The 27,701-nt window shown below is 42.0% G+C and overlaps 1 protein-coding gene across 1 annotated transcript; it reads left to right on the top strand.

The window, feature by feature from the left end:
* Positions 1-9,602: 9,602 nt before the first annotated feature.
* On the top strand, positions 9,603-10,614 carry LOC138897202 (uncharacterized). The gene is made up of 2 exons (XM_070183163.1): positions 9,603-9,725; positions 9,793-10,614. Exons 1-2 carry the CDS (start codon positions 9,603-9,605, stop codon positions 10,612-10,614), a joined length of 945 nt encoding a protein of 314 aa, XP_070039264.1.
* Positions 10,615-27,701: the final 17,087 nt, after the last annotated feature.

The raw sequence follows: 27,701 nt of genomic DNA, 5'->3' as shown, positions 1-27,701 counted from the left end.
TGAGAAGCGCCTCTAGGAAGTTAAGGTCGTACTTTCAATGTCATCCCATATGTGTGTTAACCACTTACCCGCTTCTTAATATTTTGCACAAACCCGAGTTATCAGGCCGACTGGAAAAATGGGCCATCGAACTCAGTGGGTACGATATCGAATATCAACCCCGTACGGACATCAAGTCTCAAATTTTAGCAGACTTCATGGCCGATTTCACGCCAACCCTCATACCCGAAGTCGAAAAAGAACTTTTGTTGAAATCAGGTACATCATCGGGGGTATGGATCCTTTTTACGGATGGTGCTTCAAACGTGAAAGGGTTCGGGCTGGGCATAGTTTTGAAACCACCCATGGGTAACACTATTAGGCAATCTATTAAAACTATCAGGTTGACTAACAACGAGGCCGAGTATGAAACCATAATTGCAGGTCTCGAGATAGCTAGAAACTTGGGAGAAGAAGTCATTGAAGTCAATTGCGACTCTTTGCTGGTGGTGAGTCAAGTAAACAAAACCTTCGAAGTTCGAGAAGGTAGAATGCAAAGGTATTTAGATAAACTGCTTGTCACTTTGCACCATTTCAAACAATGGACTTTACGGCATGTCCCACGGGAACATAATAATGAGGCCGATGCGCTTGCGAATTTGGGGTCGTCGATCGAGGTAGATGACTTAAGCTCGGGGAATGTTTTTCAACTTTTGAGATCGGTAATCAAAAAAGGTCACGCCGAAATAAATTTTACAAGCTTAACCTGGGATTGGAGAAACAAGTATATTGATTAATTGAAAAGCGGAAAACTCCCATCAGACCCTAAAGATTCCAGAACCCTACGGACTAAAGTTGTTCGATTCACGTTGGCTTCGGACGGAACGTTGTACCGAAGAATATTGGATGGACCGTTGGTAGTATGCTTGGGTCCGGGATATACCGATTACATCCTACGGGAAGTGCACAAGGGTACTTGCGGGAATCACTCTGGAGCCGATACATTAGTTCGAAAAATAATTAGAGCAGGGTATTATTGGATCGATATGGGCAAAGATGCGAAGGAATTTGTTCGTAAATGTGACAAATGTCAAAGGTTTGCACCGATAATCCACCAACCCGGAGAGCAACTCCACTTAGTCTTATCCCCATGGTCGTTCATGAAGTGGGGAATGGATATTGTCGGCCCTCTGCCATCGACCCCAGATAAAGCCAAATTCATTTTATTTATGACTGATTATTTTTCTAAATGGGTTGAAGCACAGGCGTTCGAGAAAATAAGAGAGAAAGAAGTTATAGACTTTATTTGGGATCATATCATATGTCGATTCGGGATACCCACCGAAATAATGTGTGACAATGGAAAACAATTTGTTGGCAGCAAAGTAACAAGATTCCTCGAAGACCACAAGATAAAAAGGATACTATCGACACCATATCACCCCAGTGGGAACGGACAGGCCGAATCAACGAACAAAACTATCATTCAAAACTTAAAGAAGAGGTTGAACGACGCTAAAGGGAAATGGAGAGAAATCCTGCCTGAAGTCCTTTGGGCATATCGGATGACGTCAAAATCCAGTACGGGGGCGACCCCATTCTCCTTAGTATATGGGTCCGAAGTATTGATACCAGTCAAAGTTGGTGAACCCAGTGCTAGATTTTGATTCGCGATGGAAGAATCAAATAACAAGGCTATGAATACCAGCCTCGAACTATCGGACGAAAGACGACAAGCTGCTCTCGTCCAATTGGTCGCCCAAAAGCAGCGAATCGAAAGATATGATAATTGAAGAACCAAGCTCCTCCATTTCAACCCTGGAAACTTGGTGTTAAGAAAAATTACCATCAATACCCGAAATCTGAACGAAGGAAAACTAGGACTGAATTGGGAAGGACCATATCAGGTGCTCGAGAACATCAGAAAGGGATCGTACATGCTCGGCATTATAAACGGCAAACAACTATCAAGCAACTGGAATGTATCACATCTAAAACGGTACTACTTCTAAGGTAAGACCTTTACATATTCGTTTATATTTCAAAACTGACCCCTGCAGAAGTCCGAACAAGGGCTAAGATGGATCTCTCGCTAGAAAGGACGCGTTGCACTCTTTTTCCCTTAGACCGGTTTTATCCCAAATGGGTTTTTCGGCAAGGTTTTTAATGAGGCAACCATTGATCGTGCAGCATTTACAACAATATCTGAGGCCTCGCAAGAGAGTTATTTCACAACAACAGGGTTCAAATAGGAAAAATTATAAGAGACAAATGGTCGAAGCGAACCATGCTCATTTAGACTGGCCCGAACCCAGGCGTGTAATAACGTGCGAAGAAAGTTCTCTTCTTTATCGGCATCTTATATCCAAGGAAAATTCCTCTATTTTGAGATCTATTATGCAATCAAAATTAAGATAAACTTGACCACTAATCCTACGGGCTACTTTTATTTCGAGTTCGAGCAAACGCTCACTCGACCATTACGCCTACGGGCTACATTACTTCGAGTTCGAATCATTCACTCGACTAAGCCTACGGGCTACCTTTATTTCTAGTTCAAGCAAACGCTCACTCGACCATTACGCCTACGGGCTACATTACTTCAAGTTCAAATCATTCACTCGACTAAGCCTACGGGCTACTTTTATTTCGAGTTCGAGCAAATGCTCACTCGACCATTACGCCTACAGGCTACATTACTTTGAGTTCGTATCAGTCACTTGACTAAGCCTACGGGCTACTTTTATTTCTAGTTTGTGCAAATTCTCACTCTACCATTACGCCTATGGGCTACATTGCTTCGAGTACGAATCATTCACTCGACTAAGCCTACGGACTACTTTTATTTCGAGTTCGAGCAAATGCTCGCTCGACCATTACGCCTACGGGCTATATTACTTCGAGTTCGAAACATTCACTCGACTAAGCCTACGGGCTACTTTTATTTTGAGTTCGAGCAAGCGCTCACTCGATCATTACGCCTACGGGCTACATTGCTTCGAGTTCGAATCATTCACTCGACTAAGCCTACATGATACTTTTATTTCGAGTTCGAGCAAGCGCTCACTCAACCATTACACCTACGGGCTACATTACTTCGAGCTCGAATCATTGACTCAACTAATAAGCCTAAGGGCTACATCACTCCAAGTTTGAGTAAGCGCTCGCTCGGTTACAGAGGGTATGAAGTCCAAATTTGATTAAGTTATTTAAATCATTGTGAAAACATTCATAAGGCATGAATAAAGTCCTTACAAGACAGGAAACAAAAACAGAAGCAAGTCGGCAAAAAGGGGGATATATCTATATACAAATTTATCTGCATGGGTAATTACAACGTAAAAACTAAGAACTAAACTTCTCGGTCAGGAGCGGTCTCTTCTTTGTCAGGCTCCCCCGCTCCTCGGATCCTCTCTTGCTCCTATCATCATTATCGCCATCAAAAACCAGTGCTTCAGCATCGGCTTCGAGTTCTTTGGCCCTTTTTATCTCTTCAGCGAGATCGAAACCACGAGCATGGATCTCCTCGAGAGTTTCCCTTCGGGAACATCACTTAGCAAGCTCGGCGACCCAATGTGCTCGAGTATCGGCGGACTCGGCTGCCTCTCTTGCCTGGAATTAGGAAGCTTCATCATCGGCCTGATAGACGGCCACAAGCGCATTCGCAATGGCCTTTGCCTTTTCGGCATCAGATTCGGCCTTGGCAAGTACAGAGGCCAACCGAGCCTCAAGCTCCTCAATTCTTCCTGCTTGAACCAGTCATTTTTCCTTCATTTTCTGAAGTTGGGTTTTGGACGATGATAATTGGGCTCGAGGAGTCTCTTTTTCTGCAGCAAAGCGGTCCATACCTTCTTTCCACCGCAAAGACTCCGTTCTTATCACATCAACCTTTTCACTAGGCTTCCCGATCATCTCGATTTTTTGCTGCAGCTGTGAGACCGAAATGTTAGCTATCATTCCGGTATCAAGCCCATAGGCTTTCAAAAGCATCATTACCTGCTTAGACAAATCGGTCTAATCTCGATAAGCCTTGGACAACTCAGCTCGGAGGTCTTTTATTTCCTTTTCTCTCTGCCCTAAGGGAGTTCCTCTCATCAGTAGCATGTTGTAGGTCGGCCTCGTATCAATGCAGCTCATTTTGGGATCGAGAACATTGTTCTCGATGAACTGCCGCTGCCTACAAAGAAACAAGAAGCGAAGTTAACAAAAAATGAACATAAGGATAGTACCGACAAAATAATTTTAAAAGCTCACCTGATTCAAAGCCTGCCACAAATCCGTGAAAAATATTTGATTCATCACCAGCACTGGCAACGTCCTCGATGCCGACAAACAGGTCACGAAAGGGATCTTCTTCATCGTGAGTCCTATCTAGATCGAGGGCTCCCAGAGCTTGAGCTTCCTGAATCACCCCTGCGAAAAAAGCGGGAAAGGTAGGCGAATCCTTGATTGTTGCTGCCCCAAATGAATCGCCTGGAGCATTCTCCTCGGTTAGAAGGGGTTCGAGGTCCCATTCGATCATATCCCCTACCCGTTGACTCCGATGAGATGCGTTTTTGATATCCGATAGTTCGGGGACTCTACCCGAATATGTCTCCGGTATATCCTCAGTTCGAGACGGAGCCTCATGGAGCATCATCGATCCAGCCCCCGATGAGGCATCGGCGGTTCTCTTCATTCGGACCACTAGCGCGGACTCATCGTTTTCTTCTTCTTCTTCTTATTCATCTTTGTCCCTTTGATGCAGAACGGATTCCATGGTCAAAGGAATGACCTTCTTGTTCGGCTTGTGAGCCATCCTCTTCTTCGGTTTTGGATCTTCGGGAATGGAGGCTCTTTTCTTTTTATGTTCCTTCACCGGCTTTGGAACAGAGGCTAAAATTTCCTCCTCATTGGACAAGGGCCTCAAGACCGCGTCTTTACCCAAACCTGCATATGGAAAACTTTAATAAAATATTTTGAAAACCACCTCGTTCGGATTATCAAAGAGCACGAGAAATGAGCTTACCGTGATTTTAGGCCTCCCACCGACCCTTTGACAAATCACGCCATGAGCGTTCGGTGTATGTGGAGGTCGAAACAAGGGCTCGTACCCAATTCTTGAGATCGGGAACTGCTCCGGACATCCAGGGAACCGCTTCATCACAAAAAGAGGAGTGTCGATGAGAGAATAAATGAAAGAACAAAGTAGAAGTAACAGCAAGATCACACTTACATTTCATATTCCACTCCTCGGGAAAGGGCATCTTTTCAGTTGGAATCAGGGCCGAAGTCCTTACTCGAACGAACCTACCCATCCAACCCCGGTCCCTGTCCTCGTCAACACACGAGAACAGAGCCTTGGTAGCCCGACACTAAAGTTTTATTAACCCTCCTCGAAAAAGTCAAGGACGGTATAATCGGATAAGATCGTCGAGGGTGAACGACATCCCCTCGATTTTGCTTACAAAATATCGGATCAGGATAACGATCCGCCAAAAAGAAGGGTGGACCTGGCCTAGGGTTATTTGGTATTGACGACAGAAATCAATGATAACAGAATCGAGGGGACCTAAAGTGAAAGGGTAAGTATACACATTCAAAAACCATTTCACGTAAGAAGTGATATCTTCGTCAGGGGTAGGAATTATTATTTCTTTTTCACCCCAATTGCAATCCTTCTTTAGTTCTTTGAGGTGCTTCTCGGTTATCGAACATATGTACCTCGATACCGGCTCACATCGGCCCGGGACCGATGAACCTTTATCGACCTTAAGATCTGAAGTAAGAACACACACCCCGGGAACACACTCCTCAGGCCGTGGTTCTGCCGGTGTCTCATCGGCGGCACACTATGAAGATGAAGCCTTCTCTTTCTGAGGAATGGTTTGTGATGTTTTCGCCATTTTCGAATTCAAAGGTGAGGAATAGAATAAAATGACAAAGATTTGGTAGAATTGAAGAGGAGTTTTCACAGAAAGAAATCACAGATTTACTGGTAAGTTTGAGAGTACGAAGAAGAACTTGGGAAATTTGGAAGGTGGAAGAGGTAAAAGTGGTAAAAGATAAAAGAAAGGGTTATTTATAGGTTCAAGCGATGATGGTTCAGTATCAGCGGTGTCCGACCACCGCCTGACATGCATTAAATGCCTTGAAAGACTAAACCGATGGGATAGCTACCAGATGTGTCATGGTCGAACCCGATGGAAACGTCAGGTTATAATTCAATCGAGCCGTTAAAAAATCATATCATTTCTCGCCACATTCTTTTTGAGAAACGGGGGGACTATCTGTATACGGTCGAAATAAATTTCAGCCTTAGCACGTCAGATCGAGTTTGAACGGTGATCTATCGAAGTAAGATCCCGAAGGTGGAACAAATTAACCTTGAACCCGGGGAGGCCGATCGTGTCGAGTTCGTTATCATTATCAAGCTCAAATCTAAATCGAACCATGATGCAGAGTAGATCTATCATGCTGATAATCTAGAGACCAACCAACATTGACCTCGAATAAATTCGAGGGCTCGAGCCAGGATCGGGCTCGAACCAAGATCACGAGATCGAGTCGAAATCAAGCTCAAACCAAAATCAAGGGTTCTAAGCAAGATCGAGCTCGCAGACAAAAGCCGTTGCCATCCCACTAGAGAAAATCTTGGCAGAAATTATGGAAAAGCTGACTTATCATGAGTCTCCCACTGAATGTTTATTTTATTATGCTTAGAGCCAAATCCCTCCACTATAAAAGGGCTTGGTTACCATTTCTGTAAGACATGTTTTTCTCATAAGTGCTATATTCTTCTACAGTAAAGAATCGTTCTTTCAGATTTCTTAGATTGATTCTATTTGTTGAATCCTAAGATTCATTGTTCCAGACAACCTTATCTATTTCGCATTCTCTGCAATCTATATTTACATTTCTATTTATCCATACGTTTTGTGTCAAGTTACGCCACATATCGTCGAAACTGCGTATAAATTCAACTCTATCCATTTTTCGGGTAAACAAGGTCATTTCCTATGTTTAATTTGTTCGTTATGTACAAAAACGTTATTCTTTGTACTGAGTAAAGATGTTCAAATTTATTGCCTCTCATTAGCCGATAGTTTCATATTTGCTTTTGACTCTAACGGAGTTTCAACATGGACTGAGGAGCTCTAAACACCGTTAAAAACTTGATATTGTGGATTCCACCTGTTAAAATTCGGATAAATGTTCAAATTTATTTATCTACTTCTGACTGATGTTTAAAATTACCTGTAATATACTTAATTAAAATTTATTTCTCATTTCAAAACAAAAACTCTTTCAAGTTTTAAGGCAACATGTTTTTCTTCCCTTTTACAGTGACATTCTGAAAACTTAATCAGCCAAAGCGTAACAAAGAAAATCACTCTTTTGTTTTCTAACTTTTTCTTCTTTTTTGGGGGAAGGTGATGGGATGTTGATGTCGTGCTATAATTCCATATATTTTGACGTTATTTACCCTACTTACTTGTTGTTTGGATGCTAATTTTTGCGACAATTGAGCTTAATAGAGTTTATTTTACGTGTAGAATTGCTTGGACATGAAGTGAAGAAACGTTGCACGAAATGGTACCTCAAAGTTACAAAATGCAGCAATAAAATAATACGTGCAAGGCAATGAAAAGTCACGGCCGTAGACAATGCAAGGCTTTGTCTAGGACATTGTCATTGGTGCCTATGATATTGCCTCGCGGGGAAATGTTGGCGCCTATGATGGTGCATCGCGGAGTAATGTTGGTGCCTCTAACAATGCCCCGCATCGACGATGCTATTCCGAACCACTTTTATTTCCTCATTATGTTTGGACGTGTAGACTTTGGCCCCACCATATAAATACCTTTTAAAGTTAGTTTTTTAAGGGTTAGACATTATTAGAGAGGCAAGAGGCTACAAAATACTCTAGAGCATGAATCACAAGAGTTTTTCTCTCCGCTTTCCTTTAATTTGTAGTTTAATGCTTTTGGATATTACTATGAAATCTTGATTGCTCATTGATATAATTGAGCAGTATTTACTCTCTAATTGTTCAACTATGTGTTTCTTGTGGTTAATTGAAGGGCCCTTGATTAATCGTGTCTTGTTATCTTATGTTGTTTGAGAGAGAACAGTTGATTAGATTGTTGTTGAACAACGCCACTTTAGAGTAAGTTAAGAGATTAATTAATTGGATTTATAAGCGGGATTACAGATAACAAAGCTTTGGCGCGATCTTTATGAGTTGTACGAATTGTCAACTAGAGTAGTTCGAGAGAATACTTCTAGTAAATTATCGTAATTGATCGAGAAACACTTGAGATAAACAAGAACCCATCATCTTTAGAGAGTGTTGTGGAGAGATTATAGCTAACGTGTCAGGAATTAATCCGGCAACTGGAAAAATCATAAACCCTAGATCTTTTTATCATTGATTCAACCTCATTCTTGCTAGTTGATAGTTTTTATTATCATTTTTTCTTAGTTAAGTATTTTTTGTTAATTCGCAAATAAAATCTTGAACTCTGGAAGTTGTCTGAGCTTATCATTAGTGATACTGAAAAGTTTTAGCAAATAGGTTAGTTCCCTGTGGGATTTGACTCCGGACTGTTGAACCGGATTATTTTTGTAGTGATCACTTAGTCCTTTTTATAAGGCATAGTTGGGCGTGATAAAATTTTGGCATCGTTGCCGGAGAACTAACGGTTTTATTTGTTACAACTTGAAAGAATTGTTAGGATTTTTAGTTTAGATCAATTTTTCATGGTGCTAAAAATATTTCCATTGAAATTCACAGGTTTGAATTCTTCTGTGCCTCAGGTGCATGCCTAGAAGCTCCTTGAGAACTGGTGAACTATTTGAAGGTCTCTCAAATCCCGAGAAAGCATTTAGGACATTGAATCGGGCTAATAAGAAGGGCAAATAGCTAAAACAGAACAAAAAATCAAAATTGAAATGGGTGACTTCGAGAATGTCAACAAGAATAATAGAAATAATCAAATTGACCCAAACATTAGAGTGGTAGCACCCCTGGTGCCGGAAGCTGCTATATATGATTGGGCGCAACCAACCGCTGACAATCTGGAAACTGCAATAGCAGTCCCTCCGATACAAGCGAAAACTTTTCAAATTACAAACAATATGTTGCACTTGTTGCAGAACAAAGGTCTATTCTCCGGGTCTTACATCGAAGACCCACAACAACATCTGAAGAATTTTCTATCAATTTGTGTCACTCAAAGACAACCGAATGTGACACCCGAAGCAATCAGATTGTTACTGTTTCCATTCTCAATGACTGGGGAGGCTCAAACTTGGCTGAATTCGCTCCCAATAAACTCCATTGCTACTTGGGAGAAACTAGTCAAGAAGTTCTTAAACAAGTTTTATCCACCCAACAAGACTGCAAGGCAAATTGATGAGATATTGCAGTTCAGGCAGAATCCAACTGAAACTTTGCAAGAAACCTAGGATAGGTTTAAGAGTATGTTGGTGAATTGTCCACACCATGGCATCCCGAATCATATGCTAGGACAGAGATTCTATATAGGTTTGGCTTACAGTCTAAATGCTAATGTAGATGCTCAACCGGGGGTGCATTCTTGAGCAAATCATTCACACACTGTAAGATTCTTTGTGACAAAATGGCTCAAAATTCAGACTGGATGACGAGGGATACAACACTCACTCCAATAGTGCATTATGTTGCTCTTGACCCAAACAACACAAATTCAGAAAACATAGCCTCTCATGACACAGATGAGCTTGTTGACAAAGAAAATTGATGAGATGGGTACGAAACAGATTCACATTATTGAATAGTTCCCAAAACAGGTATTAGAAAAAACTTCTAATCAGGAAAAGAAACAGAGCAGTAGACAGAAGCTACTTCCAGCACCATTCCCTCAAAGGTTGGCAAAGCAAAAGAAAGATGATCTATACAGGAAATTAATGGAAATGCTCAGGCAGATTCAATTAAATATTCAGTTGATGGATGCTTTGAGGGAAGTGTCAGGTTACGCTAAAATGATGAAGGATTTGATGTCTCGAAAGTTCGACTTCCATGACCTATCTATTGTAACTCTGACACAAACTTGTAGTGCGGCAGTAACAAGACCTATGGCTCAAAAGTTGTCTGATCCAGGTAGTTTCACTATCCCGTGCATAATTGGAATTTATGTTTTTGCTAAAGCATTGTGTGACTTGGGGGACAATATTAACTTGATGCCTTTGGAAATCTACAAAAAGTTAGGCATTGGTAGAGCTAGACCAACATCAATGTTGTTGCAACTAGCTGATCGCATAGTAAAAATACCAACAGGAATTCTGGATGATGTGCTCGTCCAAGTGGGGAAGTTTGTATTTCTTGCTGATTTTGTTATTCTTGACTGCCAGATTGACGAAACAATACCTATAATTTTAGGAAGGCCATTTTTAGCTACTGGGAGAGCATTGATTGATTGTGAGACTGGAGAGTTAAAAATGAGGTTGAACAATGAAGAAATAATATTCAACGGTCAACAATATATGAGGAGACCCAGCGAATTTGCAAATTATTTGCTAGTTGAGGCAATTGATGTGACTACAAGAGGAGGATCAGACTGTTCATGTCAGAGACCCATTAGAAGCTTGCTTGATGAATCTAAAAGAAGTTGATGGTGAAAAGTTGGCGGAATGGGTTATGGTTCCTGAAGGTCAGGGTTTTTGGAAAAGAGAACCTCAATTTGAACCCTTACACTGAGAAGAAAGAAAACTACCACCTACGAAGCCGTCAATAGAGGAACCACCACAGTTGGACCTAAAACTGCTTCCAGCTCACCTCAGGTATGATTTCTTAAGGTCTAACTCTAATTTACATGTTATTATCTCATCTGGTTTGTTAGTTGTGTAGGTAGAACAACTCTTTCAGGTGTTATAGAAATGTAAGACTACTATTGGTTGGACCATGGCAGACATTAAGGGTATCAGCCCAGCCTTTTTCATGCATAAGTTTCTCTTGGAAGAGGGGCACAAACCTTCCAAGGAACATCAAAAAAGGTTGAACATGAATATGAAGGAAGTGGTAAGAAGGAAGTGACTAAGTGGTTGGATGCGGGCATCATCGTTTTGATTTCAGATAGCGTCTGGGTAAGCCCAGTCCAATGTGTTCCAATAAAGGTGACATGACTATCCTACATAATGAGAATAATGAGTTGATCTCTACTCGTACAGTCACGGGTTGGCGAATTTGCATATATTACAGAAAACTGAACACTGCCACTTGGAAATACCACTTTCCCCTGTCGTTCATTGACCAAATGTTGAATAGATTAGCATGGAGGTCTCACTTCTGCTTTTTGGATGGATATTCGGGGTAAAATCATATCACAATATCCCATGAGGATAGAGAGAAAATGTCATTCACTTCTCTGTATGGTATCTTTGCCTTTCAAAGAATGTCGTTTGGCATATGCAATGTACCAACCACTTTCCAGAGGTGTATGCTAGCCATTTTCACTGATATGGTTGAAGATATTATGGAAGTATTTATGGATGATTTCTCAGTGGTGGAGAATTTATTTGATGACTGTCTTAACAATTTGAGAAGAGTGTTGAAAAGGTGTGTGAAGACAAACCTGGTGCTGAACTGGGAGAAGTGCCATTTATGGTACAAGAAGGTATATTTTGGGGGCATCGAGTGTCAAGTAAGGGTATTGAGGTCGATCATACTAAGGTTGACATGATAGAAAAGTTGCCACAGCCCACTTCGGTCAAGGCAGTAAGAAGTTTCCTTGGGCACGCCGATTTCTACAGGCGATTTATATAGGATTTTTCTAAAATGGCTAATCCCTTATGTAAACTTCTTGAAAAGGATCACCCCTTTGTGTTTTCTGATGATTGCAGGTTAGCATTTGAGGATCTGAAGAAGAGATTAGTGACTACACCAATCATCGTTGCACCCGACTGGGAGCAGCCGTTTGAGCTCATGTGAGATGTGAGTGACTATGATGTAGGAGCAGTTTTGGGGCAGCGAAAGGACAAAATGGTACATCCAATTTACTATTCAAGAAGAACGCTAAGCGGTGCACAACTCAACTATACTGTGACTGAGAAAAAGATGTTGGCTGTAATGTTTGCATTCGACAAATTCAGGTCTTATTTGATAGGTTCAAAAGTGATTGTTTATACTGACTATGCAGCACTTAGGTACTTGATAGCAAAGAAAAAGTCAAAACCACGCTTGATCCGTTGGGTTCTTTTGCTACAAGAATTCGATTTGGAGATCCACGATAGGAAAGGAACGGAGAACAAAGTGGCAGTCCACCTTTCAAGATTGGAGGGAGCTAAAAAGAAAGTAGAGGTTGAAGATATAACAGAGATATTCCCGAATAAACAATTACTAGCTAGCAATGGCAATGGAGGAGACGCCTTGGTATGCTGATATTGCTAACTATTTGGCAAGCATTATTATACCTTATGAACTCTCTTCGATTCAAAATAAAAAGTCCTTTCGTGCTTGTCGGTCTTTTTACTGGGATGAACCTTTACTTTTTAAAATCTATGTGGATAACATGATCTAGAGGTGTATCCCCAAGAAAGATCATTCTTCTGTTTTGCAGGCTTGCCATGCTTCACCATATAGTGGGCACTTTGGAGGAATTCGGACAGCTGCGAAGGTGTTGGAGTCAGGTTTGTATTGGTTGACTCTATTCAAGGATGCGCATGCCTGGGTGAAACGTTATGATGAGTGCCAAAGAACCGGTAACATATCTCGCCGTCATGAAATGTAGATATCTACAATTCAAGAGGTGGAAGTGTTTGACGTGTGGGGGATTGATTTTATGGGACCATTTGTCAGCTCGTATGGTAACAAGTACATATTAGTAGTAGTTGACTATGTCTCCAAATGGGTTGAAGTTGTGGCTCTTCCAACAAATGATGCCAAAGGAGTAATAGGATTTCTAAGGAAAAATATTTTCACATAGTTTGGCACTCTGAGAGCTATAATCAGTGATGGTGGAACTCGTATATGCAATAGAGCGTTCTCAAGGTTGTAAGAATAGTATGGAGTTCGCCATAAGGTTGCAACACCTTACCACCCGCAAACGAGCGGGCAAGTAGAAGTGTCCAACAGGGAAATCAAAAGAGCCCTGACCAAGACAGTGAATGCGACTCGGACTGATTGGGCAAGGAAGTTGGATGATGCGTTATGGGCTTACCGCACAGAATTTTAAAACTCCAATCGGCATGTCTCCATACAAGTTGGTGTTTGAAAAAGCATGCCATCTTCCGGTGGAGCTTGAGCATAAATCCTTATGGGCACTACGACAGTTGAATCTGGATATGGAAACCGTGGGCACAAGTAGAGTTACCGAGATACATAAACTCGAGGAGTTCCGGTTCCAGGCATTCTAGAGTACAAGATTATACAAGTAAAGGATGAAGATGATGCATGATAAGCACATTCTATATAGGAAATTCAAACCCGGAGATCTAGTGTTGTTATACAACTTGAGATTGAAATTATTTCTAGATAAGATGAAATGTAGATGGTCGGGACCATTCAGAGTTGTGCAAACATTGCCAAGCGGAGATGTAGAAATTGAGTTTGAAGATGGGACAAACAGGTTTAAAGTGAATGGGCAAAGGTTGAAACACTACGTTGGAATGATTAAAGAAAAAGGGGAGAAAGATGTGATGTACTTGGAAGAGCCCCAATATGTGAGCGAATGGTAATCCTAAAAGCATGTGTCGTGCCGCGACGTTAAATAAGGCGCGTCCTGGGAAGCAACCCATAGTCGTGTTGTATTCGTCATGCCATGACATTAACTAAGGCGCTTATTAGGAGGCAACCAAATTCTTAGCGTAGATTTAGTTTAGTTTTAGTTTTAGTTTTAGTTTTTATTTGATATTGAGGTGGACTAACAAGTGAGTTTTGTGTGAATTTGAAGTGTTTTGATAGGTTGTGGAGCTACTTGGAAGAAAGATGTGCTTGAGGCTAAAACAGTTGTTGCAAAACAAAAAAGAAAACATTGAGCCATCGCGGGGCAAAGTTGAATGTGCAATCTTAGCATACCTCGCGTTGCTTAGCACAAAGGTATAGTGCCCCACACCCCGCCCTGCAGTAAAAATTCACTGTCCCACATGATGCCTCGCAGGGTGTAGCGCGCGACTGTTAGTGCGCCTGCTTTCTCCTTGCAGGGTTTGTACGTCGTCCCTCACGTGGCCTGGTTGTGTCCAACGCTGAAAAATTAGCGCGCCTGAGAGCGCCTCGTGGAGCTTCAAGGCCACATCTCACGTTGCCTCGCGCAGCCCAACACCAAGAGTCCTAGGTAAGTCTTTACTTTTCTATATTTTTTTGTGTTTTTTTCCTTTCCACCTAAAACCCTACACCCCTCGTAATTAATTACCCATCCCCACAAACACCCCTTCCCTTGTAAAACCCCACACGCCCCAGCCTCTAAAACAAACAAAACAAGAAAATAACCTTTTGCCTAATATCTCCCAACTCCAATGTCCCGTTCCCAAGAAGAAACAAAAATCCAAGTTCCTCAAGTTGCCACCCCACCCCACTGCCTCGTCTTCTTTCTCAATTTCCAGGTATGATTCTCTCTCTCTCTCTCTCTCTCTCTCTCTCTCTATCTCTCTCTCTCTCTCCCCTCTATTCTATGTTTTTCTATGTAATTTCTAGTTGTTGGTTAATATGCTTTACAAGGTGCAACAATGGTGCAATTGTGCTAAAGAAATTTCCAGCCCCAAATGCCCCATAGGATATCTTGTGATTATTGTAATGAGTGTTTCACACTCGATTCCTAAGCCGATTTTGGAGGGTGGAGCAATCCTTCACACACAAAGAAACTCATATACAAATAATGCATACAAGGTGTTCGATAAATTGCCTCATTGGCGATTTTAGTCCCAATTGGAGCCCGAGTCTCCGGGATTGGTTGTTTTGTGTTAGGTGAGCATGATTGATACGATAGCCTACGTGTGGGGTGACTCTACGGAGTCATGGTGGATTGATAAAGTGTGCTTGCAATGACATACGAGCTATATGTAGTGCTGCAATTTAGATGCTACTGCACTTACTTGATGAAGGCGAAGTCTGAGTAGCCTATGGTTTAAAGTAATTAGCATATCTTAGAGCTTTAAGTATGGGGTCACTCCGAATTTCTGTGATACTTCTTGTTTCCTTGAATTGACAATTGGTATGATTTGCAGGTAGGTGCAATATGGTTCGTCCAATAGCTAGTTCTAAGGCACTAGTTAAGGCCAAGGCACCACCAAAGGCAAAGGCTACCCTATCAGGCCCACCGCCAAAGAAAAGGAATAGAGTTGAGGCTACATCTGGTAGTCATAGTGGTAAAGGAAAGCAAGGGGATTCTGCTTCTACTAAGGAGCAACCTCAAGCGAAGGTGACTCGTGAGTATGGCATCAAGAGTGTGCCCCCATCTAGGAGGGCATGGTATAGGAAGTGTCATCCAAACTCATATCTCCCTGATTTTGCAGTTGATGAGCACAAATTGAAGTCCCGTTACCCTCATGTTTGGGAAAGAATAAATGAACTAGGACTGTGTTTTGTATTTAAAAATCTGGGAGAGGCAAACTGTCACGTCCCCAATTTTTCTCTGTAGGATGTCGTGACGGCATCTAGTCTCTAAGAGTAGGTAAGCCTAACAAATATGCGGAATAACTGAATTAATAAATATATGTCTCAAAACTCAACAACTATAAAAAATAAACTCTACGACTCAGTATATACATCAATGTCTATATATGAAAAGATAATGAATAAAGAGATCTAGAGAAAGGGGGACTCCGAAACCTGCAGACGCTGGCAGGTATACCTTGAAGTCTCCATAGTAGAATCCTAGCTAATGCCTGGGCTGATAGGAAGTATCTCGATCTGCACAAAAAGATGTGTAGAAGAGTAGCATGAGTACACCACAACGATACCCAGTAAGAGTCAAGCCTAACCTCGGTAGAGTAGTGACGAGGTCAGATTAGGGCCCTACTAGGAATAAATAAGAAAAACTATACAAGTAATTTAATGGTACAATAATAATAATAATAATAATAAGAACGGAAATGAAACAAGTAAGGAATATGACAAAATTTACTACATAGAATCAAGGCAGATAATGCATCACGGGAGAAGGCAAGGAAATGTTAAGGCAAGTAAAACAAACAACCAAACACAAATGAAGTAATAGAGAAATAACAAGAGTCACTACCGAGGTGCTACCTAATAGTCTCAAATCACAAAAATAATCAACAATATTTCCTTATATCACCGCGAGAGCCTTTACATTAAGTTTTGAAAATTATTTTTCCGAAATAGCATCCCGCGTTTTAGCCCACCTTATCATATCGCATGACTTCTAGTAGTTCTCATACTAGCCATGCGTATCAAGCCGACCTTATCTCACCGCATGCGTTTCAACACCTAAACCTTATACCACCGCATGCGTATCAATATAACAATGTACCACAAATCGCACCTCAAGTTCCTACTATCACAACTTGCCAAAAGGAATCAACAAATACAGTATTTTCACAATAAGGAGCCCACGGCTCAGCCACAATGTACACAAAGTCTCAACAATAACAACCAGAAGTGAATAACTCAACAAAATAGTATTGCACAACTTAACACTTTGCCTCAATAGGAATCACGGCCTTTGTAACTCAATACCAATTTCAACATCAAGTTATTTCAAGAATGACAACTTCAAGTAAAGGGTTCAACAGTTAAATAATGAATACGAAATATAGGAAACAAGAACTTCAACTAAATATGTAGAGTAATTAGCAAGTAAGATATAAGACAAGTTGATCGTGTGAAATTATACTAATGATGATTATTCATAACATGTTAAGACAACTTAAATAAGGCATGAAATGAATCTACGTAGTTAAAACCGGTAATTTCCACATTTAGCCTGTGTATACACTTGTCATCTTGCGTACACGGCTTCTACACATCACAATTATCACAACCAACACCAATCTTTAGGGAAATCCCCCCTCCCCTCCCCCACAAAGTTAGGCAAGTCACATACCTCAAATCGCACTAACCCAATCAATAGAAGGCCTTTTCCTTGATTATCCAACTCTGAACGGCTTGAATCTAGCCAAAACAATTTAGTACTATAATTATAAACTATATGAAACTAATTCGAACAATAAAATTATGATTTGTACGAAGAAATAAAAAGTCAACTCAAAATATCAACCCGGGCCCGCATCTTGGAACCCGACCAAAATTATAAAAAACCGAACACACATTCGATAACGAGTCCAACCATACAAGAATTACTCAAATCGCCTTTCAAAATCCCAAATTTTAGCTTAAGGAGTTTCACACATTTTTCCCAAATTTCCAACTCCAAAACACTAATTTAATGATGAGAGCAACAATATATTCGTGAAAACAAATTTGTGTAATTTAACCAAAATCAAGTTAGGAATTCTTACCCAATGATCTCTTTGAAAACCCTCGAAACATTGCCTCCCACCGAGCTCTCTATGTCCAAAAATGGATTATGAAGATTAACCCTCGAACAAGACTTTTCTGCCTAGCTTTTCTCACTTTTGTGGGCCTGGGGTCGCACCTGCGACGCTGCACCTGAGAAAAATCCATCGAAGGTGCAGATTCCACTTAACTTCTGAAATTTCACTTCTGCGGACCATGGCTCGCACCTGCGAGCCCGCTTCTGTAGAGAAGGAGACCACATCTGCGGTCCTGCGCAAATCCTCCTCCTCCAATTCCGCTTTTGCGCAAGCTAGTCCGCAGGTGCGATGACATCAGCAGGCCTGGGATTTCAGCAATGAAGCTAAGTCCAAAATTGGTCTGAATTCAATCTGCACCACATCCGGGGCCCCCGGGACCTCGTCCGAATATACCAACAAGTTCCAAAACACATAACAGACCTACTCGAGTCTAAGAATCTCATCAAACAACATCGATTATATGAATCGCAACCTAAATTCAAGCCTATGAACTATGAACTTCCAAATTCCGAAACCGATGCCGATTCATATCAAACCAACTCCTATTGACTTCAAATTTTGCACACAAGTCATAAATGACATTACAGGCCTATTCAAACTTTCGGAATCCAGATCCGACCCCGACATCAATAAAGTCAATTCTCGGTCAAACATCTCAATCTTCCAACTTTCTAACTCTCGCCAAATCACGCCGAAATGACCTACGGGCCTCCAAATTCACATCCGGACACGCTCCCAAGTCTAAAATCACCATACGGAGCTATTGGAACCTTCAAAACTTCATTTCGGAGTCGTCTACACAAAAGTCAAACTATGGTCAACTCCTTCAACTTAAACCTCCAACTTAGGGACTATGTGTCCCATTTCACTTCGGAACTCACTCGACACCAAAACCAAACACCCCGATAAGTCGCATAGCCACAATATAACATAGAGGAGGAAATAAATAGGGGATCGGGGCTAAAATACTCAAAATGATCGGCCGGGTCATTACATACTCCCCCTCTTAAAATAAATATTCGTCCTCAAACGAGTATAGAGACATACCTGAAGTGGTGAAAAGATGAGGATAACGGCTATGGATATCATGCTCGGTCTCCCAAGTTGCCTCCTCGATTGGCTGACCCCTCCACTGAACCTTCATATAAGCAATGTTCCGATCCGCATAACTCTTCTGTCTAGATTGGGCTGTACAAAGCCGATCTTCAATCAATTTAACCTTTTCCAAGTCATCCTGAACCAAGTCTATACCCAATAGCTTAGCCTTACCCGGCTCAAACCAACCCACCAGAGACCGACACCGCTTCCCATATAAGGCCTCATACGGAGCCATCTAAATGCTCGACTAGTAGTTGTTGTTGTAGGCACACTCCAAAAGTGGCAAGAACCCCCAAACTCCATCAAGCACGCACGAAGCATATCCTCCAATATCTGAATAGAGCGTCCGGACTGTCCGTCTGTATGAGGGTGAAATGTTGTACTCCACTCAACCTACGTGCCTAACCCGTGTTGTACAGCCCTCCAAAATCGTGATTTAAACTGTGTACCTGATTAGAGATGATGGATATCGTCATGCCATGGAGCCTGACAATCTCGCGAATATAAACCTAAGCTAGTTGCTCTAAGGAATAAGTAGTCACCACTAGAATGAAATGAGCCGACTTGGTCAACCTATCCACAATCACCCATACCACATCGAACTTCCTCTGAGTTCATGTGAGCCCAACAACAAAATCCATACCAACGCACTCCCACTTCCACTCTGGAATCTCTAGCCTCTGAAGCAATCCACCTGGACGATGATGCTCGTACTTCACATGCTGACTATTTAGGCAGCAAGCTACATACTCCATTATGTCCTTATTATCCTCCTCCACCAATAGTGCTACCTCAAGTCCTGATACATCTTGGTGGCACCCGGATGAATGGAGTACCGCGAACTGTGGGCCTCCTGAAGAATCAACTCATACAAACCGTCTATATTGGGCAGACATAGCCTTTCCTATATCCGTAATACACCGTCATCCCTAATAGTGACCTCCTTGGCATTGCCGTGCTACACCATGTCCTTGAGGACAAGCAGATAGGGGTCGTCATGCTGATGCTCTCTGATACAATCATATAGAGAAGACTGAGAAACCACACAATTCAAAACTCGACTCAGCTCTGAAACATCCAATCTAACAAACTAGTTGGCCAAGGCCTGAACATCCAAGGCTAATGGCCTCTCCACTGCCGGTAGATATGCTAAACTGCCCAAGCTCTCCGCCTTGCGACTCAAAGCATCGGCAACCACATTGGGCTTCCCGGGATGATACAAAATGGTGATATCATAGTCCTTAAGCAACTCTAACCACCTCCGCTGACACAAGTTAAGATCCTTCTATTTGAACAGATATTGTAGACTTCGATGGTCGGTATAGACCTCACAAGGGACACCGTACAAATAGTACCGCCAAATCTTCATGGCATGAACAATAGATGCTAACTCAAGGTCGTGGGCAGGGTAATTCTTCTTATGCACCTTCAGCTTTCTAGATGTGTAAGCAATTACCCTACCGTGTTGCATCAACATCGCGTTGAGACCAATACGCGACGCATTACAGTACACAAAATAAGACCCTGAACCCGTAGGCAACACCAACACTGGGTTGTAGTCAAAGTTGTCTTGAGCTTTTGAAATCTCTCCTCACACTCCTCGGTCTACCTGAACGGATCACTTTTCCGGGTCAATCTAGTCATAGGTGCAGCAATAGATGAGAAACCCTCAATGAACCGACGGTAATACCCTACCAAACAAAGAAAACTCCGGATCTCAGTAGCTGAAGATGGTCTGGGACAACTCTACACTGCTTCAATCTTCTTTGAATCTACCTTGACCCCCTCACTCGACACTACATGACCCAAAAATGCTACTGAATCAAGCCAGAATTCACATTTTGAAAATTTTGCATACAACTTCTTTTCTCTCATGGTCTGAAGCACGGTCCTCAAGTGCTGCTCATGATCCACCAAGATGTCATCAATAAACACAAAGATGAATGAGTCAAGATATGGCTGGAATACACTGTTCATCAAATGCATGAATGCTACCAGGGTGTTGGTTAGCACAAAAGAGATCACAAGGAACTCCTAATGACCATACCAAGTCCTGAAGGCGATCTTCGAGATATCTGGCTCCCGAATCTTCAATTGATGATAGCCTAACCGCAAATCAATCTTTGAGAACTCTCTGGCACCCTGTAGCTGATCAAATATGTCATCAATGCGCAGTAATGGTTACATATTCTTCACTGTAACCTTTTTCAACTGGCGATAATCAATAACATGCACATATAACCATCCTTCTTTACAAACAAGACGAGAGAACCCCAAGGTGATACATTGGGACGAATGAAACCCTTATCAAGAAACTCCTGTAACTGCTCCTTTAACTCCTTCAACTCTATCTGGGCCAGACAATATGGTGGAATAGAAATTGGCTGAGTGCCCGGTAACAAATCAATACCAAAATTGATATCCTTATCGGGCGGTATGCCTGGAAGATCCGCTAGAAATACATCCGGATAGTCCCTCACTACAGGAACTGACTCAACGGTATGAGTATCAACACTGACATCTCTCACATATGCTAGATACGCATCACATCCCTTTCTAACCATCTATTATGCCTTAAGGAAAGACAACACCCTGCTAGAAACATGGTCTAAAGTACCTCTCCACTCTAACCGCAGCAAACCTGGCATAGCCAGCATCACCGTCTTGGCATGACAATCAAGAATAGCATGATAGGGTGACAACCAGTCCATGTCTAAAATAACATCAAAGTCTACCATATTGAGCAACAATAGATAGGCTCTAGTCTCGAAACCACCAAGAACAACTAAACACGACTGATACACACGGTCAGAAATAATGGAATCTCCCACAAGTATAGACACATAAACAGGAGAACGCATAGAATCACATTATATACCCAAATATTGAGCAAAGTAAGATGATACTTAGGAATAAGTGGAGCCTGGATCAAATAATACTGATGCATCTCTATGACAAACCGGAACAATACCTATGATAACTATGTCGGATGCAACTGCCTCCATCCTAGCAGGAAGAGCATAATATCTGGACTGGCCTCCCCCTCTAGGGAAACCTCTACCTGCCCGACCTCCACCTCGAGTTGGTTGTGCAGGTGGAGTGGCAACTGGTGCAGTAACCACATCCTGAGAAACCTGAGGACCATGTGGAATACGTGGGGCCTGAGTAATCTGTAGAGGTGCACCCCTCCTAAGTCTGGGACAAATCCCTCACCATATGATGAGTGTCACTACACTCAAAACAAGCTATCGGAGGACGTGGCTGCTGGAAATGGCTCGGGCCTGGTCAGCTAGACTGACCTCTGAAAGCACCCCGTACAGGAGGTTCACTAGACAATGGCGGTGCATAATGGGGAATCTGAGGACTGGGGGGTGGTCGGAACACCACTGGAAGCTGGAAGTGCTAAATAAATAGGGCGGATCATATAGACCCTACCGTGACGGGCTGCAACTGGGGCACGAGCACCATTATATGTGCCAAAATCTCGAGGCCTCTTGGCCTTACTCTCCTTTCTCTCTCTTAGGCCCAAATACCCTCCAATCTTCTTGCGATCTCTACTACCTGCTGGTATGGGATGTCCATCTCCAACTCTCGATCCATGCTGAATCTGATACTAGGGTTGAGTCCCTCGATAAATCGACGAACCCACTCTCTGACAGTACCAACCAAGGCTGGGGCATACCTGGACAAATCACTATACCGGACTGCATACTCCGATACGATCATAGCACCCTGGCGCAACTACTCAAACACTGAGCACCATGTATCCCTAAGACTCTAGGGAACAAACTCCCTCAAGAACATATCTTAGAACTGAGCCCAAGTGAGTGAAGCTGCCTGGTTCGGACTACCCAACTCATACGCTCGCCACCACTGATAAACCGTTCCCTTAAGCTGGAACGTAGTGAAAGCAACCCCACTTGACTCCACAATACCCATAGTACGGAGGGTACGGTGGCACTACTTATGAACACTTTGGGCATCCTCTGACGCCAAATCACACAAAGTAGGAGGGTGGTACTTCTTGTACCTCTCGAGCCTGAGTTGTTCCCTCTCAGAAGTTGTTTCCCTAACCTCGGGCTGGACTGGGGCGACCGGCTTCACTAGTATGACCTCTGGGACCTGGTCAACATGGACCCGCTATTTTGGGGTGCGGGCGGCAGGAGTCTGTGCTCCTCCCCCAGCCTGAGATGTGGCAGAAGCTAGTGGAATCAACCATACCTGAGTTAAAGTGCCGAACATGCTCAGAAATTGGGCGAAGGTCTCCTAGAGTGCAGGGGTAGTAACAGGCGCATCAGATGCATGTTCTCCAACTGGAGGTACTGGTGGCTCCTCTGTAGCAGCTCGGGCCGGTGCTCTGGTTGTACCACATTCTCGTCCTCGGCCTCTATCCCCGCCACGGACTCTCGCGGCTCTAGCAGGAGGCACAGGTGTCTGGTCATCAGATCCAGTTGTGCGTGTACTCAGCATCTGTGAGAGAATAGAAAGACAGAGATTTATAATTTCAAAGTCAAAATATTCGCACGATAAGGAATCAAAGAAGTGAAACTTTTCCTACAGTTGCATAGCCTCCTGAAACTAAGTATAGATATCTCCGCACCGATCCGCGAGACTCAACTCAACTTGCTTGTAACTCATAACACCTATGAACCTAGAGCTCTGATACCAACTTGTCACGACCCCAATTTCCGTCCTTAGGATGTCGTGAGTGCACCTAGTCTCTAAGACTAGGTAAGACTAACAAACATGTAGAATAACTGAATTAATAAATATAAGTCTCAAAACTCAGCATCAATAATAAATAAACTCTGTGACTCAGTATATATACAACTCTCGAGACCCGGCAAAATACAAATCACAAGATCTAAGTAGCAATACTAGATAATCCTATGCATCAATGTCTATATATGAAAAGATAATGAATAAAGAGATCTAGAGAATGGGGGACACCGAGGCCTGCGGACGCCGGCATGTATACCTTGAAGTCTCTGTACCAGAATCCTATCTAATGTTTGGGCTGTTAGGAAGTAACTGGATCTGCACAAAAAGATGTGCAGAAGAGTAGCATGAGTAGACCACAACGATACCCAGTAAGATCCCAAGCCTAACCTCGGTAGAGTAATGACGAGGTCAGGTCAGGGCCCTACTAGAAATAAATAAGAAAAACTTTACAAGTAATTTAACGGTACAATAATAATAATAACGGAAATGAAACAAGTAAGGGATATGCCAAAAATTACTACACAGAATCAAGGCAGTCAATACATCACTGGAGAAGGCAAGGAAATGTTAAGGCAAGTAAAACAAACAACCAAACACAAATGAATTAATAGAGAAATAATAAGAGTCACTACCGAGGTACCGCCTCGTAGTCTCAAATTACAAAACTAATCCATAACCTTTCCTTATATCACTGCGGGAGTCTTTACATTTATTTTTGAAAATCATTTTCCAGAAATAGCATCCCACATTTTAGCCCACCTTATCACACTGCATGACTTCTAGTAGTTACCCTACTAGCCACGCATATCAAGTCCACCTTATCTCACCGCATACGTTTCAAACCCTTAACCTTACACCACCGCATGCGTATCAATATCACAATGTACCATAAATCGCACCTCAAGTGCCCAATATCACAACTTGCCAAAAGGAATCAACAAATACATTATTTTCACAATAATGATCCCACGGCTCATCCACAATGTACACAAAGTCTCAACAATAACAATCGAAAGTGAATAACTCAATAGAATGATATTGCACAACTTAACACTTTGCCTCAATAGTAATCACGGCCTTTGTAACTCATTACCAATTTCAACAGCAAGATATTCCGAGCATGACAACTTCAAGTAAAGGGTTCAACAGTTAAATAATGAATACGGAATATAGGAAACAAGAACTTCAACTAAACATGTAGAGCAATTAGCAAGTAAGAGATAAGACAAGTAGAGCTTGTGAAATTATACTAATGATGATGAAGATAACATATTAAGACAACTCAAATAAGGCATGAAGGGAATCTACTTAGTTAAAACTAGTAATTTTTCGCATTTAGCCCGTGTACAAATTCGTCACCTTGCGTACACGGCTTTCACACATCACAATTATCAAAAACAATACCAATCTTAAGGGGAAATGTCCCCCACACAAAGTTAGGCAAGTCACTTAACTCAAATCGCGTTAACTCAATCAACTTGAAGGCCTTTCCCTAGATTATCCAAATCCAAACGGCTCGAATCTAGCAAAAATAATTTCATACTATAATTATAAATTATAGGAAACTAATTCGAACAATAAAATTATGATCTTTACGAAGAAATAAAAAGTCAACTCAAAAGGTCAACTCGGGCCCGCATCTTAAACCTGACCAAAATTTAAAACATCAGAACACACATTCGATTACGAGTCTAACCATACAAGAATTACTCAAATCCGACCTCAAATCGCCTTTCAAAACCCCAAATTTTAGCCTAAGAAGTTTCACTTATTTTTCCCAAATTTCCAACTCCAAAACAGTAATTTAATAATAAGAGCAACAATAGATTCGTGTAATTAAACCAAAATCGAGTTTGGAATTCTTACCCCAATGATCTCTATGAAAAATCCTCAAAACACTCGCCTCCCACCGAGCTCTCTAAGTCCAAAAATGGATTATGAAGATTAACCCTCGAACAAGACCTTTCTGCCCAGCAATCCTCGCTTCTGCGGACCTGGGTTCGCACCTGCGGAAAATCCATCGCATGTGCGAATTCCACTTAACTCCTAAATTATTTTTTCTGTAGACCATGGCCTGCACCTATGAGCCCGCTTTTGCGGAGAAGGAGACCGCACCTGCGGTCCTGCACAAAGCCTCCTCCTCTAATTCCGCTTCTACGCAAGCTAGTCCGCACCTGCCCTCAGGTGTCCACACCTGCGAGCCCAGCCCTAGGCTCTCTTTTTTTCTTTTGCGCTTTACCTTCCTCACTCGCAATTCCATACCTGCGGTCAATCCCTCCGCAGGTGCGAAGACACCACCAGGCCTGGGACTTCAGCAATGAAGCTAAGTCCAAAATTGGTCCTTATACAATCTGAACCACACCCGAGGCCCCCAGGGCCCCGTTCTAATATACCAACAAGTTCCAAAACACATAAATGACCTACTCGAGGCTAAAAATCTTTTCAAACAACATCGATTCTAGGAATCGCAACCCAAATTCAAGCATATGAACTATGAACTTAGGAATTCTAAAATCGATGTCGATTCAGACCAAACCAACTCCGGTTGACTTCAAATTTTGCACATAAGTCATAAATGACATTAGAGACCTATTTCATATTCCAGAATCGGTATCCAATCCCCGATATCAATAAAGTCAACTCCCGGTCAAAATTCCCAATCTTCCAACTTCCTAACTCTCTCCAAATTACGTTGAAACAACCTACGGGCCTCCAAATCCATATACGTACATGATCCAAAGTCTAAAATCACCATATATAGCTATTGGAAGCTTCAAAACTTCATTCCAGAGTCATCAACACAAAATTTAAACTATGGTCAACTCCTTCAACTTAAATCTCCAACTTAGAGACTATGTGTCCCATTTCACTCCAGAACTCACCCGACACCAAAACCAAACACCCCGATAAGTTGCATAACCAGAATATAGATAAAGCAAATAAGGGGAAGAATCAACAAGGTGAGTGTTCTCGACGAGAAAATCATAACACAGATGAGGCAATAAATAGGGGATCGGCGTTAAAATATTCAAAACGATCGGTCGGGTCGTTAGACAAACTTTAGCTTAGTGTGTGAGTTCTACTCTGGGTGGAAACTTGAGGCTCAGGATCAATTGGTGCCTATTCATGGGAGGCTTATTAATATTTCGGCTGGCGCATTATGTAGATTTTTGGATGCTCCTGATGTTCCGTGTAGGCCATTGTGTGACTTTATTGACCGGCCTGCTTACACAGATTTAGGCACATGCTGTGTGGTGTTAATTCGAATAAGGTGTGGACACAAGACAAGAGATACAACATACATGCCTCTTTGCCTAAAGTGAAGTTTACGAAACATGCTACAGTGTGGTTGCGTGTGATCATGATTCTGCTATCGTCCGAGAGAGAATATGTGTAGTGTATTTCTTGATTAAAGGTTGGCCAGTGAATGCGGGCTAATTGATACATAGTTAGATGGAATAGTCTACAAAAGGCATGCTTACTAGGATATTCTTTGTGAATCTTCTTACGCAATATTTGCGTAGGGAGAAAATGGATGAGGAGCCCAGGTTTGACATGTTGATTCTAGCCACACCTCGAGCTACTAACATTGATGTAATCTGTGAGCCCGATGAGGAAGATGGTACGAAATTGACCACAGCGGAGCGTCAGGCTCGCGATGAGAGCGTCCTGGCTCATTTGTATGGGATGATGGACTTGTAGTTACGGATTGGGGGTAGGCCTGCTACTTCAGAGGAGAGGACTCAGTTGACTGAGCGGTTCCCGCTCACCATACCTACACAACGATTGGTTGGTTTAGTTATGGGATAGGGGTTCCACCGGATGAAGATATCAACACTCCAGAGCATTCGGTACAGGGTGACGAGGAGTAGGTTGATCCAGCGGTTGATGCCACCGGTGAGGATTTGGGTGATGATGTTGATGATTGGGATGAGACTGACAGAGCCTTCTTCGATGAGGGTCATCGTCTCGAGGATTGATCAGGGTGTTCTTATTCACCCTTACTACTTTAATTATGCATTGGGGACACTACATGTTTTAAGTGTGGGGTGGGTAACTCTCATTGTGCATAGTAGTAATAGATCAGTAACAATATTAGCTTCTTATATTTTTAATTTCTTGCTTCTTATTTTCTTTATTGTTAGCTTCTTATATTTTTAACTTCTAGCTTCTTATTTTCTTTATTATTAGCTCCTTTTTTTATTATTTCAGGATGCTTATATAGAGTAGTATAACCATTAGAATAGTATTGAGTAGTTTAGTACTTTTAATTTTAATGTTTTTATGGGGAAAAAACAGAAAAACAAAAAAAAGGAATTTTTTTCGACGATGGATCTCCTGGACAGTTTGCTTGAGAGATTTAAGTCTAAGAAAAAATACAAAAACAAAAGTAGAAAATAGAGAAAAACAAAAACATGTCTTTTATTTTT

The sequence above is a fragment of the Nicotiana tomentosiformis genome, chromosome 8, assembly GCF_000390325.3.
Source record: "Nicotiana tomentosiformis chromosome 8, ASM39032v3, whole genome shotgun sequence".
Taxonomy (NCBI): domain Eukaryota; kingdom Viridiplantae; phylum Streptophyta; class Magnoliopsida; order Solanales; family Solanaceae; genus Nicotiana; species Nicotiana tomentosiformis.
The sequence above is the reverse complement of the archived record's forward strand: the minus strand, read 5'-3'. Positions and strand labels throughout refer to the sequence as shown.